Raw genomic sequence first — 16,991 nt, 5'->3', positions numbered from 1 at the left:
CAGGCTGGAAACTGACATCCTGGAGCTGGAAAGATGGACTGGAAATGAAAGCTCAGAGAATGACAAACCGTTAAACTTAAACGAAAAGAATATAAAGACATGTCCACAGACACGGCTCAGGCCCAACACAGGGCTACGCTCTAGAATCTATAAAGCAGGGAAATTGTTACCCTGGTTGGATCGTAGAGAGCAAACTAGTGGTCAAACTAGCTGCTGACTGAGACAGATCAGGGATCCCCAGGATATCGCAGATGAGTTCGAGGTCACTTCAAGAATATTTATAGGTCCCATGCGACCTCTACGGAGGAAGAGTCGAAGTCCCTGCTATCACATATGCCAATACCAACCCTTTCACCTGATGATTGAAACATTAGAAAGTGAACTTACCACAACAAAGGTTGAGAGGGCCATAAGAAACCTGCTAATTGGTAAGGCAATGGGCCCAATGGCTTACCCATCGAAATATATAAACTTGCCCCAAGCAAAATAGCGCCCCACCTCACCAGCATGTTTCTTGAAAGTCGGGATCAGGGGAAGTTCACCGCAGATCAGGGACTAGCCACCATTGTGGTCATCCACAAGAGCGGAAAGCCGAAAAATGTTCCTCTTACCGGCTAATCGCGTTACTTAATGCAGAGGTCAAGATACTGGCAAAACTATTGGCCACCCGACTGCTTCAGGTGATGGTAACCAAACTTGTGCACCCAGATCAATTAGGTTTCATGTCTGCAAGAAACACTTCACTTAACCTCCGACGTCTACACAGTGTTCTGAGTAGAACAGATACTCTCAGAGAAGATGCGGTGGTGGTCTCCTTGGGCGACACCATGGCGTTTGATACCATTGAATGGCCCTACATGTACGAGGTCCTCAAAAGAATCGGCTTGGGGCCAGAATTCCTAAGCTGGGTTCAACTTCTATACAATATGCCGCTTGCGCAGGTGGTGGTCAACAATCGAAAATCACCAACATTTACCCTCCAGAAGGGAACTCGGCAGGGTTGCCCCCTGTCACCACTCCTCTTCGCTTGGATACTTGAACCATTGGCATGGCGAATTCGGAGAGGGATCCCATCTTCTGGGGCTACGATGATCTGATTGGGAAGATCGCATCTCATTGTATGCTGATGACATACTACTATACCTGGCCTCACCAAAAGCCTCACTAAACAGAGCATTCAATATGTTCACCAACTTTGGGAAATATTTTGGGTATACCATAAATTGGGGTAAATCAGTTTTATAGGTGCTTGTCGGAGGGTTTCTTTCTCTTCCTAAAAACTTTCACTTTGGAGAGGCTTGGGAGGGGTTTAAATACTTTAGGATCTTTGTCACAAAATACCCAGCGCAATACTACAAACTTAACCTACTGTCCCCCACTGCAACAGCTTAAAAACGGCACCAAGCATTGGTAATCTCTGCCTCTGTCACTACTGGGCAGAGCTGCATTATTTAAAATGAAGTCCCTGTCGCGATTCCTGTATATATTGCAGAATTCGCCTTATCAGATTCACTCAGACTATTTCAAAGCCATTGAGAGGGAACAGAGAGCTCATGTGGAGTGGGAAGCCACCACGTATAGCAACAAACTAATAAAGGGATGGTACGACTGTGGTATTTGACTGCTTGAAGTGCGTAGATATTATTGGGCAGCACATCTAGCGGCGATAAATCAAGGTATATACTGTCCTCGCAATGACCCAGGTTATAATATGGACTGACGGCTTCTCTCCGACAGCAGTTATGTGAAAGCATTATACACCAAAGTTGCAATTGACAGGCCCCACCGACCGCGCGGTCCGAATATGGCATACCGCAAACAAGAGCTGGGGGTGGGAGGGGCCAGAGACGACTACACAGACGACCCCGTTATGGGACGGATAGATTTTGCAACCTGAGACACCAAGGGTTTTGATAAATTGGGCATGTTCGGAATCTCGAGGCTGGGAGATCTGTGGATAGGGGTTGGGGAAGTGGTCCCCTTTGGGGATTTGCAGAAAGAGTTCGAACATGCGCACACAGAAAACTTCAGGTATATGCAAATATGTCATGCACTGCTGGCAGTTATCCCAAGGGGAGAATCTCTTGCGGAGTCCCAGTTAGAAGATAGAATCCTTGATGGGAATATGTCCTGGAAAGCCATTTCACTGACTTACCAAAAGTGAACATGCCTGACCCCCTCCTGTGATTGTGGGAACACTGGAATAGGGATGTAGAGGGCATGAAGGACGAGGACTGGCAGGCGGCCCTGGCATCACCCCGGGAGGTAGCGATTTCATCTATATTTAGACTCGTGCAGCTCAAGGTTCTGCACAGTGTACACTTATCAGGTCCAGCGCTTTTAATAATGGGACAGAGGATCCTGGCTGTGAGAGGGTGTGTGCGGTAGGGTACATTTATTCACATCATTTGGGGGAGACAAAAAAAGGATGGATTAAATATAAATAGAAATCTGAAAAGTTCATTGCCAGTAGATGAGAAGGAATGGGATGAATATGTTCTAAATGATGAAATGGAAGATTAATTTGGAGTTATGGATGAAGCTGTATCAGGAGAGGTTTTAAGAGACCCTTTAGGTGGGGAGATGTTCCTGCCTTATAACATTAAACACCCCAGAAGTGGGGATTGGTAGCCTATGGAACATGTTGGGAAGTTCATTAAGGAAAGGATAAGGAAACCCTTAGAGGGGAGAAGGGTGTTAAAAGGCGGAAAGTTCAAGACTTGAATTATAGGTATGGTGGAAGAGGCACATGTTAATGAGACTTCCCTGGATGTGGAAATGCTTAGAGGTTGGAGCCAGAGAGCTTTAGTCTTATAAGGGAATGCAAATTCAGGATTGCTATCAGAAAGGTGGAAAGCCATTCTGACCAAGATAAGTCCTAAGCTGTGGGACAGGTCTCATAAGGAGCCAAGTGATGAACCTGAGGGATTACTCTTTGGAGAAGGCTTGGTCAAAAGTGTAGGGAAGTACGTGGCGACATTCACTGCCATGGATAAGGCTCAATCTAATATGAGAAAAGTGTTTGGAAATAGTTTTTCTGGAAGGGCTAGTAGAAGAGGACCAACTGCTAGCTGGGGCATGCAAAGGTCCCAATATTATATGCAAAACAGAGGAAGAGGATTTCAGAGATTGAATTCCTTCTATCCAAGCAGAGAAAGATCTGGGAGATCTGGTAGAGTAAGGTCATTTAGAGGATGAGGTCAAAATTCAGGAGGTCAAGGCGAGTATGGAGAATTCTTTTGGTTCTTCCCAAAGAAGGGTAGGTGGGCGTTTAAGAGGGTTCTTGGAAAGATGGGCAAAGTTATCACAGGATCCGTGGATCTTACAAACTGTAAAAGGATATGTAGAGTTCATAAAGAAACCATTTCAAGGGAAGGAACCAAGAGTTGGCTGTGAGCGAGGAACTTGAAGTTAGATGCAGAGGTAGTTTCTATGTTGCAGAAAGGGGCTGTAAAGAGTCATATAGAAAGAGAAAAGTGTTTCGTAAGTACTATATTTTTGGTGAGGAAGGAGGAGAAAGGTTGGAGACCAGTAATCCACCTGAGGGAGTTGAACACATTTTTACTCTACAGGCATTTCAAAATGGAGGGCATCCATTGCTTGAGAGGTTTATTAATGAAGAGCAATTGGTTAGTAAAGTTTGACTTGAAGGATGCGTACTTTACGATACCTATGAACAGGGAGAGTCCGGTTTTTACAGTTCCGTTGGAAAGGCAAATTGTTTCAGTTTCAATGTCTCCCCTTTGGCCTCTGTTCAGCACCTGGGTGCTTGACAAAAGTTATGAAATAGTGATGGCCTATTTTTGGGAGAGGGGAATAAGGATGATTTTTTATTTGGACAATATTTTGAATATGTCTCAGAGTGCGGTGGACGTGATAGAAGATTTAAAGAATGTGATTGAGATGTCAGGGTCAGAGGGATTTATAATAAACAGGGAGAAATCTATTTTGGAGCAGAGCGATGGAATTTCTTTTTTTTGGATACAGAGAAATTTACTCTTCAACTTCCGGAAAGAAAGTTGAAGTTGATCAAAAAAGGAGCTAAAAGTTGTATTAAAAAATACATTTTTCCAGGGCCCTTGCATTACTGTGCTTTGCAGAGATTGAAGAGGGAAGCTCCGAGGAGAGGTCTGTGATATGGAGACAAGCTTGCAATGAATTCAGAAGCAAAAGAGGATTTATGGTGGCTGCACAACATGAAGGCTTGGAATGGGAAGACGATTTTTGGATGCGCCCCCAATTTAGTTTTAGATATGTATGCGAGTCAGAGGTTGGGGAGCTCGTTTGGGAGCTTCAGAGAGCGGGTGCGTGTGGACTCCGGAAGAGAGGATGAGGCATATAAATTGTCTAGAGTTAAAAGCAGGATTGTATGCTTTGAAGTGTTTCAAAGGAGATTTGCAGAGACAGTCGGTTTTGATGAAGATGGACAATGTGTCCGCAGTGACTTACATCAACAGATTAGAAGGGAGCAGGTTCTATGGACTTGCGGATTTGGCAAAGAAATTGTGGGACTTTTGTTTAGAGCAGATGCTTTCTGTGAGGGCAGAGTATTTTCCAGGTGAAATGAACTCTTCAGCAGACTGGAATTCAAGGCATTTGAGGGATTACAGCGATTGGAAGTTAGATCACACGATTTTTGGGAGAATAAACGAAGTGTGGGGTCCACTGAAAGTGGATTGGTTTGAGAGTAGACTGACAAATCAGCTGTCAATTTTCTTCAGTTGGTTACCGGATCCAGGAGCGAGTGCTGTGGATGAGTTTCTGCAGGTTTGGAAGGGGAGGAGAGCCTATGTGTTTCTTTCTTTTGCAATGTTGCAGAGGGTGTTCTGAGTGAAAGTAGAGATGTCAGATTGTGTTGGTGACTCCTTTTTGGTCTCATAGGTGTGGCTTCCAGCTGTGTTGGATCTAGCGTGTGCAGTTCCTTATTTGATTCAGGCAGAAGGAATTTTAGTGAACGGGGATGAAGAGCATCCTTTGGTGCAGAATGGGATGCTGAACCTTCTTGTTTGGAAGGTATCAGGTGACAGTTTGCAAGGGCTTTCAAGTAAAGCATCAGAGTTATTGGAGGAATCTTGGGCTCCTTGAACAAGGAGTAGCTATTGGGGAATATGGAGAATTTGGGCTGGTTGGTGCTTGGAAAGGAGTTTGGATCCCGTGGAGGCTCCTGAGATTGAGGTGGTTAATTTTTTAGTGGAAAACGTTGACGGTTTAAGTTATAGAACTGTGAATTATAGGTCTGCAGTGTCGGCAGGGCATGCGCAAGTAGATGGGAGATCAATAGGTAGGAATATTTTGACATTTAGGATTTTGAAAAGTATGAGGTTGCATAGACCACCCAGAGCACATTAGGATGTTTGGTATGTGAATTTAATTGTTAACACGTTTGTAGAGTGGCCAGAAAATAGGTTTTTGGAGAATAAAAAGATTAGAGAAATTGGCTACGCTCGTGTTTGGTCTCGTGTAGGAGATGTTCAGATGTTAAAGCTTTGGAGGTAAGTAGTAGGTTGTATGGTCCAGAAGGAGTTCATTTTGAGATATGGAGGAGAACAAAGACCATGTCAGATTTGATTTATTATCCTAGGTTTATAGGAAAGAAAAAAAATTTGTGGTTGAATGTTTGTTGGGAGTATGAGAGAAGAATGATGGAATCCAGGTTTCATGGTGAGAGAATTGTTGATTTCATATGTGAAACGGCATAGGGCTGTAAGTTCAGCAACCATTGCAAGGTGGGTGAAGAATGTTATGATGGAAACGGGGATTGATACATTTAAGTATAAGGCAAATTCTTTGAGAGGTGCAATGGCAAGTAAGTTGTACATGGTAGGGGGATTTTTAGAGGAGATTTTGAAGGGGGAAGATTGGTCAAACGAAGTTACTTTCACTAGGCATTATGTCAGACCAATATTGCATGTGTCAAATGTGGTGTTGAAGGGCTTTCAAGATGCATCATCATCATAGTCTTTATTCGAATTAAAAATAATTCATACAAGACACAAACAAAACAGTTATAAAATATCACAATCACTTGATAATATAAAATCTTTCCAATAAATAGATAAAATTTGTGAATAAGAGATATTAAACATTGCAGCAGACAAGATGATGTACAATACACAACAATAATAAGAGCAATAATAAAAACGGGGATAACAAAATAATGGTGGCGGAATTATAGCAGAATTTAAAGCCCTACCTATGTGCCTTCTCAGTGCGTTTGAGGGCTTTAAGTCTGAGAGACCATGCCCACCCCAGATATTTGGCTAAGACTATTGAATGGACTGGTAAAGTTCATAATGGTAGCCTCTGGTCTTGGAATGAAATTGTGATTCTCCAAATGAAATGCAAAGAGAATCAGGATTTCATTAAAGAAACGGAGGCTAACATTATCCCTCCCACCACGCCAATTTTTTTTTTTGGGACGGTTAAGGTAGGTAGAGAGTTGAATTTTAAAAAAAGGACTTTTCAGGGGGTATGTTTCAGTCTATTGAGTGAATTTTGTAATGAACAAATATGCAATTTTTGAGGTAGTTTTGGTTATAGATTGTGTCTTGACGGGTAATTTGTTTTTTAGTAGAGTCTTTGTGAAGAGGATGGAAAGGAAGAAGATGGAGGAAAAAGATGAATTTTTAGCTGCATTTAAAGAGGAAGAGTGTTCTATGCTGGGCTTACTTATGGACAAGGAGGTTCTAAATCTAGATTGTTACGTGTAGTGTTCGTTAAAAGTGCTGCAGTGGAGTGGCATTAAAAGTTATAATGCATAATGTTAGCCTCCGTGTCTTTAATGAAATCCAGATTCTCTTGGCATTTCATTTGGAGAATCACAATTACCAAGTGCCAATCTGTCTACCAGCGCCTCTTCCAGCTACACTTGCTGCCCATTAAAAAGTGAACAGATTTAAAGGTTCTATGTATCGCCTTTAAGGTGCTGCACGATGTGGGGCCCAAGTATCTGGAACAGCGGTACCAATGGTACAGCCCCAGAACACTTAGATCATTGTCAGCTTGAAATCTGGTAGTATCCAAAGTCAAAAGATCTAACTGGGGAGGGAGGTGGCAGGAGCTTCATCACTTGTACTGCTAAGCTGTGGAACTCTATGCCCCCATAACTTAAAAAACAGAACTGTTCTCTCATCGCTGAAGTTGTCTTTTTTGGACTGATCTGTTTCGAGAGTTATAGCGCCTAGACACCCCAGGGTAGTAGCACATTCTATAAGTAATTTTCATGTAATTAAATACTTAGTAGCAAGATAAGTACAGTAGCTAAAATGTTGATCATTAAAACGCACCTTCATCTGGCACACAGTCTTTACTTAGGCTTACCCACTGAGCGGCTGCAGGACCAGTGACCGAGGCTGGTCGAGCTCTTCATCTAGGACCACTGTGTATTCAAGGACTCCCTTCCAGATTGCATTCATTTGGGTGGCCAGTATCGCTCCTGCTGTGCCATCAGTCCAGTACAGATTTCTCCCAATCCAATCCACAGCTAGACAGTCCGACTTTATGCCTAAGATACAATGAAACATCTCAGTTGGAAGCATAGAGGATAGACTTACGTTTTCAGTCATTGAAAGATAGTTTAGTGCTTGTGAAAACTCAATTGTTATGCAGCACAATGTCCTCACTCAGATGCTACATTAAGCAACATTACCACTAATGCCCGTTCTTTAAGCAGGGAGATGATCCACCTATGACAAGCACCTGAATAAATATATTAGATTAAAATAATTAGATAGAAGATTAAATGACAAGCCCTTTCCCAGAGAAAGGATAAAGGTGGTAACCATTGCCCCAAAACTTCTGTTTTTTCCCCCATTTTCTTTTAAGGCAGATAATGTCCGAGCATTGAACTGCGTCTAGGTGGGCTGCTGGTATGTCAGTGTACTTCATGGTTGCAGATTTTCATTTAAGCAATTTTGCAGATGGTACCATGCTGTAGATGCCGTGTGCCTCAGGACTGGTTGCTCAACCTCTGCATGTAGACCCAAGCCATATGCGTGCATCAGTCTGGTGCTTGTGGCATACACCCCATCTTCATTCGCAACCTGTCAGGTCAGCCTTGCTGCCTAAGCCCATTCTGCCTTTGTGGCTGGTCGAAAAGCCAAAGAGAAGGCCCTTTATCTTTAACAGATTGGAAGCTCCCTGGACCAGGAAGTTGGATCTGTTCAACTACACTATTAATCAGGCATTCTGATGGGTGGGATCAATCAGTTTAGTGCTGCAATTGAGGTTCAGCAGCTCTGTAGTCATGATCCCGGAGGTAGCTGTAGAAGTACCATGAAGAGTACAGACTGAAAGCTTACATTTTGTGACACTGATTGTGTGCTTGCTTCGTGGTTTGTGTACAACTATTGCAGAGGGCAATAACGTTTAAAGTCCCAGAAGTGAACTTTAACACGAGCACTAACAGAAGCAAGTCTACTCTCCTCACGATGGAGATAGTGGCTGTCACGAGCATAAACATACACACTAATGAAGGAGGCACTCTCCTGGTGCAAAGCAGTTTGCTGCTAGGCTATAACCCTTGGTCAGACCACTCTGTCCTTGTGCCCTTATTCGCTCCTGGGACCATGGATTCCAAATAAACCAGCTAAAGTCCGCACCTGACATCAGCACTCACACCAAGCTTCTGGGTGGAACTACAGAGTTTGTGGAAGAGAGTCTTAATAATCAAACTATTTCCTGCGGTACCAGCGGTAGGTGACTCCGCTCCTGTGGGCTCTACTCCTCCCTATGGCTTGAGGCCTTGTCTAAAAGGGGGAAATAGGGCGTCAGTGGTGAGTGATGGGTGACGAGTGGGATAAATATACTACTCGTAAGTACTATTCATGGTTGGGTGTGGCTTGGCAAGAAGGAACACGAAGTGTGTTCTTACAGTGCTCTTGATCCCCCTGCAAAAATCATACATTTGGTTATGTTCTCTGTTTGACTGAGAAATAAGACTGACAACACTAAAGAGTAGCACAAAATCTGACCGAGAAAATGTCAATTACAACAGAAAACTAATAAACGGATAGCTGCGACCTCCCTCCTCCATGATGGGTGCTAGAGCGATCTCAGGCACCAACAGGAGTGGCAGCATGAAGTACCAGCAGCAGATGGTAAGCAGAAGTACCCCCTTATGAAAACTCATTGTAGGTGCACAGCCAGATTGGGTCCCGGAGCAAGAGATAGTCGCCCCGGGACGCAGAGGAGGCTGCTGTTCATGTCCTTAAGAGGTACCAAGACCAGAAGGAGCATGATAAGGGTACCCAGCAGCACCATGTCCAAGCACGTACTTGGGTACCAGGTGGGTGGATGTGACTGCCATGACATAGCTGGTGTCAGGCTCAGAGGAGCGCCATAGCCAGCAGAAACACTAAGGGGATCCAGCAGTACAACACTGAGAAGAACCTGTGGGCCTGGAGACATAGCTAGACCCGTCTAAAAGCTGGCCATAACAGTGTAGAGGTGAAAGAAAAATGGACAAGTGGCTTTGCTTCTCGACCTCAAGTCAGGAGATGGTTGTGGAGAGCCTGAAGATGCAATGTACCAGGGGCCTGCTGCTGCTGCCGCCCTCAAGAGCGTTTAAGAAATGTTGCCCAAATACACTGCAGTATGCAAGCCAAATCAGGAAATAGGGAACAGATAAAGTGGCTTAACATTGTATTATTAAACTGTACCAAAATAGGACATGACCTGGCCAGTGTGCACGCGGCACAAAGGGAGGATACCTGCACCTGAATGAGGGAGCAAATGTTAAATAAGGAATACACTTGCTAAATGGTATCAGCACCACACAAACCCAACTTTAAAGTGACTTGCACAACCAATCCGTGAGACTGAATAACCATTAAGTCAACATTATTTGGTGTGATGGCTACCCACAACTGATGGTTGAAAATTTTTAAATAAACAGTCTCCTACCAAACAAAATGTAATTTAGCAGATACGAGCACACTGCTCAACAAGGAATTTGAATTGGCTCATACCTCGCTCTGCACTTTATAGCAACACGAATGAGGCTATTCCTCCAACCCTTTTGGTAGACCTCTACAAGGACCTTGACTGAACAAAGCTAAGACTCCAACAAAAAGGCAACCATGTAGGACAGGGATAAACAAAAAGACGAAAAGCAACGCCATTACAAACTATGCAACATTGCTAATCCTATTGCCAAGAAATGCCGGACAAAACTGCCACACAGGTATAGAGCAAACCGAATTAGACAAAGTACCCGCATTAATAGAAGTCTCTGCTGCAATATAGAGCTCAAAAAATGAATGGAGGCAAAAATCGACAGTGACAATATAAGTGAAGCTACTAAGAACATCTACGAAAAAGCAGTTCCAACGGATTAAGACAAAATAAAAACACTTTGCCCAGAAGCCGAATCGCTGAAGGATTCAGTATTCATTATGAACACAAACTAAAGTCTTAGAAGTTCATGCAGACTAAGATGATGGTCGTTCTAGAAAAACAAACTCGCGAATTTCAGGATTTCCTGAGCAGGCTGAGGAAATCTCAGGAAAAATTCTAAGGATAGATCCATCAAGAACTCAAACCACAAGAACCACGGCACAATTCCGTTAAAAAGTAGGGGGGGGGGGACTAACCAAGTTAGGCAGTATGCAGGTGACATGGTGCGTGACATGGCATCACATTCCATGACCTCACAGGAAGTTACATCACAAGGGAGAAAAGATCTTTTTTTGAGTTCTGTTTATTTGCATTTTTCATAATTAACATCAAACTATTGCATAGCACAGGCGAATTAGCACAAAATACATTGTATTCATAATTCAGAGCAGTATCACTCAATGTCCCTTACACATCTTCACTATTGTGCACGAGTTGTACACCCAAGTGTTAGTACTTCTGTTCGAGGACTACTGGATTCTTGTGTAGGAGATTCTCCTGAGGGGGGTTATCTGGAAATTTGTATCCTGTTGTAATGTGTTGCGGGGGAGGGGGCGGGGTTCCTCGCCAGGTGTCTTTTGCCTATGGGGATTCTAAGAGATCTGCCATGAGGGGTCCCCACATAGCACAGAACCTGGAACTTAATGGCAATAATTCTGCATATGTGGTAAGCTGTTCCTGGCAATATACCAGATCCTGCAGCCATTCCTTAAACTTAGGAGGCCTTCACCTACCCCACCGGCATAAGCAACCCAAGTGCCACAAATCTCCTGGCTGATATTTCCACTTTTTCTGTATACCCAAGAAGCGGGGTGATGTTTATCTGTATACCCACCATCTGAGTTAAGGCCTCCCCCACCTCCTCCCAGTACTTGGAAATAGATCTACACGTCCAGGCTAGGTGAAGGAAGTCTGCCCCGCTCACCCTGCCACTTTAACAATTGTCAGGAGGTTTTAGCGTATACCAGTGAAGCCGTGCCAGAGAATAGTACATCCTGTGCAGGAACCTGAAATGGATGATCCGTAATCTACTACTAGCCATTATATTTTCTGTTTGCCGACAGCAATATGACCACTGCGCGTTCTCTAGTGGGTGTCCTAGCTCCACTTCCCAGCCCCTCCTCGCTTCATTACTGTTCAAGTTTGTGATGTGAGGATACTCCTGTAGAGTCTTGATACCTCATGCGATGGGCTGCCGACCTAGAGCATGTTGTGCAGTGGGGTTAGTACAGGTGGTTCCTCCGAGAAGTCTGGGGTAGATGCCCTGTTGTCTTATCTTATGTGCATTAAGATCAATGGGTGAGGCAGTGTGTTCACCAAAGAATTCTTCACTGGGACAGAATTTCCCCACTACATAGTGTCCTCCACATGTGTTTGTTATATCGGTGCAACATACTACAACACACCCCTTCATGAATTACAGGGAGATTGTGCTGGTTGTCTAGTGACAGTGGGGGTGAGTATATCATAGGTGCTTGTAGCCTTTTCACTATGCTTGTCCAGGCTTTGTTAGTACATGCAACAGTAGAGTCCCCACCTCCAGCCTCTTTTGGTCGACCCCAAGACAGCCGGTTAGCGGTATGGGTGCCATGTACCCCTGTTCCACTGCGCGATGTGGCATGAAGGGAGGGGGGGGTTGTACCAGTATAGGACGTAGTGTGCTTGTGCGCTTAGACAATTTGGCTCTGGCGCTTCAAATCCCCCCCTTTGGCAACGGGCATTATGACAGTGTCCCACTTGATTCTGGGTTGTTTGCCCCCCCCCACGCCTCCCCCCCACCCCCCCCACGCCTGCCCCCCCCCCACCCCCCCCCACGCCTGCCCCCCCCCCTGCCCTCCGGCAAGTCAGATCAGCTGGCTTTTCAAGCTCTTGAAGAATTGGCTTCCCGGGGGATATGGAATGTTTATGAACAGATGCAACAACCAAGGCAGGATCACCATCTTCAAAGCTATGTGTCCTGCCAAAGAGAGGCATTGCGATCCATCTGCTAATAGAGCCCGTTAATGAATCCAACACCCTGCCATAGTTGTCACTCATCAGTTCCACCTTGTTTCTTGTGACAACTATGCCCAGTTACTTAAGTTTGAACCACTTCAGCGGATATTCTGGCAGAAAGAAGGGAGTGTTTGGGGGTGAAGGAGGATTTGTGACTCCTCCCAATTCATGGTTATTCCTGAAACCTAATGAATTCCCCAAGTATACTATTGAGGTGGTCTGGGGATCTCACTCATTTTTAAATGTGATGTCATCTGCATAGAGTGACACTAGAACATGTCTAGCCCGGTATCTCAACGCATAGTCCCTATGATGTTGAAGTATAGCTGCCAATGGTCCCACCTCAAAGACAAATAGGAGGGAAGACGGTGGGCAGCCCTGCCTATTGCCTCTGGTTCCAACAAATGTGGGGGACTGTACATCGTTAATAAGCAGCTTTGCTATTAGTCTTTGGTGTAGTAAACACAACCACGCGATGTACCTCAGGGGGAAGCCCATGTGTCTCAGCACTTATCAAGTAGTCCCATTCCAGGGAATCTAAGGCTTTTGCGGCATCCAGGAACACTGCCACAGCGCTAAGCTCCAAATCTATGCCCTGGATAATTGAACAGCATACGCAAGTTATGCAAGGTGGCCCTACCTGGGATAAAACTAGCCATATCCGGACATACTAGTCTGTCCATGAGTAGGTTATGTCGATTTGCCAATAGCTTGTCAAGTATTTTTACATCACAATTAAAGATCGGGCCTACATGACTGTTTAGTCAGTTGGCTTGCCTGGTTTTGAAAGGGAGATAAGGGCATCTCGCATGGCATGTGGAAGGGTTTCCTGTTGTAAGCCTTCACGTACAATTGCTTTAGGATTGGGGCCAGTATATCTCTATATGCTTTGTAGAATTCGGCCGGTAGCCTGTCTGGACCGGAAGCCTTGCCTGATCCCAGCTTCATGATGGCAGCTCTGTTCTAGACCTCCTCAAAATCAGTTGCAAGGAACACCCATTGCGTATTACTCAACCATCCTAGCTCTACCGCGTCTAGGTAGGGGTCTGCATCTATCTGGGTAGATCTCCAAGTAGAGTATAGCGATGAGTAATGTCCAGAAGGTCTGTAGTATTGCCTGTCTTTATGGGGTTTTCCTCCTTCATCTTGGACTTTCATAATGTAATTGGAACATAAGGGTTTACGTGTCAATTCTGCAAGCGCCTTCTCCGGCCTTTCCCCCTCCCCATAACACTTGGTCCTATGTTTTTTTCCACAAAAGAGGCTTTCCCTGGCTGCCGTGTTTTGGTACTCGCGAGTGTCTTATTATGGCCTGTATTTCTCGTCCTTGCCAGTGTGTAGTTCTTCCTCTAAATCTGAGATTTTTTTTCCCAGTGTGAGTTTTACATCTTTCAATACTCCCTCTGCCTTGGTTATACGTACGACTCATATGGTCACTCTGTGCTTCCCATACTGTTGACTGGGATGGCACAGAGTCTACATTGAGTTTAAGGAAGTCCTCTAATTCCTGCCCCAGTTCAACCCTGAAGGGAACATCTAGCAACGCTCGTGTAGGGAGGAGCCAAGATTTGGAATTGAAGGCATTTACCAGAGAGAACATCTGCATATACACCGGGGAGTGGTCCGAGTATGTGCACGCTAAATGTGTACAGGTTGTTCAGGTTGCAATTGCCCTATAAACTAGCCAAGACCAGCTTGAGAGTACAGTAGATATGTTCTCTCCGTGTGAGTCTGGTGGGCGACCCGCCACACGTCAATTAGTCTGTTCTATAATCTGCTGCACTTGACATTGAGCCTTGGTATAATGTTGCAGCTGGGAATGAGTGCGCTCAAATGCTGACTGCATAGTGAGGTTAAAAATCACCTCCCCAGATAATGTGAGGAGCCTATGCTTACGACCAACCCCCACAGAGCGGTGAAGAATAATTTGTCATCTATGTTTGGATCATAGCAGTTCACTAATGTGACTGATGCCAGCTTCCCTCATTCCACCGAGTACCTTCCTTGCGGGTCACTTGAAGCTCCCTCTGCTACGTACGGGGTGTTCTTAATAAGGATGATGGTTCCCCTCGAATATAAGGAGTATGATGAAAAATATCTGTGCAATGCCCATCTCGCAGCAAATGTGGGACTGGTTGTTGGAGCAGTGTGCATTTCATGCAGCATGGCTATGTGAACATGGTGCCCATCTAAGTAGGCCAGGAGGTATCTTTTGCGCAGCTCCCCTAACCCACAGATGTTCCAGGTTACAAGGCACAGGACTACCTTCTGTCCACTACTTTCCATGCAGGTTTGAGCTGCTAGGAAATAGTTTCTATGCCCGGCCTGGGTCTGCTGTTGCTTTGGTCTGGGTGTACTCCTATTTATGTTTTGAACCTCTATATGTTCACTATGCCATCCACTAACCCCCTCCTAATAGCTTCCCTAACTTGCCGTGAACTACTCCCACCCCTCCCGCCCTTGCCCTCTAAGAGTCCAACATACCCTTATAACTAACAAACATCCCCTTATTGCAAGATACCTGTTCCTTTGTACTGCACGCACATTCTGAAGGATATATGGGAAAGTCCGGAGTGCCAAAAAAACACAATAGGGGGAGGAAATATCAACAGAAGGAAACGAATAATAGGAAACTAAGGACTTAAGAGGAGCAGTCCAGTTGACTCCTTATCTCAATGGAAGGAATTCCTGCTGGGGCTCGCCGCCTAGGGGGCGAAGCAGGACCTCCTCCCAGGTGTTACGCCATGGAAAAGGGGGGTGGGGGGTTGGGAGGGTGTCCGGGACATTTGTACAGTGCACCTGAAGAGTTCAATTCCAGTTAGGGGCGGTGGCTCTTTGCCCATTCGTGGTCTAGCACCTCCTCTCCATGCATGTCGTTCTGGCGATTTTTGCTTTCTGGGCACTTAAGACGCCCATTGTTGGGTTCTCTGCAGGCAGAGATTAGTTGGCGTCATAAAGGTGCTTGGTCTGAGTCGCATCTGAGCTTTTTGTGAGCAGTCCTACTGTCCGCGTGGTTACTTTATTCCTCGTTCAACCTTCGTAAGACGGCTGTTTTTCTGGTCTGCGAGTTTCCCAACCAGTGTCCTTGACTTGTTGTGGAGTTGTGTAAAAGTGTTTGCCTTGATTCGTGATCATTAGTCAGGCAGGGAAAAGTATAGCATATGTGGTGTTGACCTGCTGCAATTTTATTTTTAGCTGGCAGGAACTTTTTCTTCTTGGACTGCCAAAGTGAAATCAGGGTACAGGGCAATGCTGTGACCCTTAAATGTCAATTATTGTTCCCTAGTCTTGCGTTCAGCCATATTCCAATCTCTATAGTTGGAGTTTTGCCACTGAGTCTTGGAGGTTTTGCGGAGGGATGGGGTGAGCCCAGAGTGTTCTATGTGCTCTTTCTCTCCTTCCACCACCAACAGCTGGGAGAAGGCTTCTTTCCCAAAGCTAGTGATCAGCATAAGTTTCATGTATTCTTTCATTTTCCTTGTGTTAATAGATTCAGGCCCTCCAATTATGTGAATATTATTCCACCTGGACCTGGCTTCCAAATCTTCATTCTTTGCCGCTACTACCTTTAGGAAGTGGTCCATTTTATTCACATGTTCACTTCTCTGGGAAGTTACATCCTCCAGCTCTGAGATTGTATGTTCGGCCTCACCTATCCTGCAGTCTGGTTTATCCAGTTTGGAGTGGCTGTTCTGCTCAGCTCAAAACGGCATCACAGTCAGCTTCCCTGATACCTCATGCTGCAGGTCTCTGCCATTCTCCACTCAGCGCTTCTGCTTGGTATGCCGCCTTTTGCATTGCCGGTCAGCCTAGGGGTATTTCAAAAATATTGTTTGACACAAATAGTGGCAACAATATTGTGATGCCTAAAATATCATGGAACAAAATACAGAAGGTAAGACTATTGTGTTAGGCATTATTCTCTGATTGTGTTACTTTTTGTAATTTGGTAATATACGAGTTTTTAATTTCATTTGAATGTATTCATAGGCAAAATATTGGGTTTGTAGGGAAATTGGCAAATGAAATAAAGTACATTTCTACCCTTTGTTCATTGTGTAAATTATTTCCCCATTTTTCATTGTGTAAATTTTAGTGTAAATGTAATATTGCAATATTTTAATAGATCCTTTTAAATAAAATGGTTATTTGGTGGTATTGTTCATTTACTAGATTATTATGTTATGATTTAATTCAGGCTAATATACATCAATTGATTGTAATATGTTTTTCCATTTATTGTTATCTTTATTTGTTAAATTGATGTATAGTAATTATTTTCAATTATTTTAATTAGTTTGTGGGTATTGGCCGCTTTGTGCAGTTGGTTGGGAAGTTTTTTAAAAATATATCTGCTAATGTTTGTAATTGGTAAATATTTTAAAAGTTCTCTTAAATAATAAAGTATTAATTTCTATTCCTTACATGGTTTATACATTGTGATATAAAAAGGATATTTTATATACATGCTAACATGTATTTTATATTAATATTTTAAATATATATATTTTTATCAACTCTTCAACATTTTCCCTACTGCGGCTTATGATGAAGTGGAAATAATACATTTGAATTCTCCAAAGTCCAACATTATCCCTACT

At 44.1% G+C, this 16,991-nt stretch overlaps 1 protein-coding gene across 3 annotated transcripts in view; it reads right to left on the bottom strand.

The window, feature by feature from the left end:
• LOC146861849 (low-density lipoprotein receptor-related protein 2-like) overlaps positions 1-16,991 on the bottom strand; it is an 837,432-nt gene that overhangs the window by 284,433 nt on the left and 536,008 nt on the right. For all 3 annotated transcript variants that reach the window (XM_085641010.1, XM_085641012.1, XM_085641011.1), the window contains one exon: positions 7,321-7,504. In XM_085641010.1, the coding sequence (XP_085497136.1) occupies positions 7,321-7,504 (184 nt within the window). The remainder of the gene's footprint in view (positions 1-7,320; positions 7,505-16,991) is intronic.

Source organism: Triturus cristatus, chromosome 2_2 (genome assembly GCF_964204655.1).
Source record: "Triturus cristatus chromosome 2_2, aTriCri1.1, whole genome shotgun sequence".
NCBI lineage: Eukaryota > Metazoa > Chordata > Amphibia > Caudata > Salamandridae > Triturus > Triturus cristatus.
Note: the sequence above shows the minus strand (reverse complement) of the source record. Positions and strands in the feature narration are given on the sequence as shown.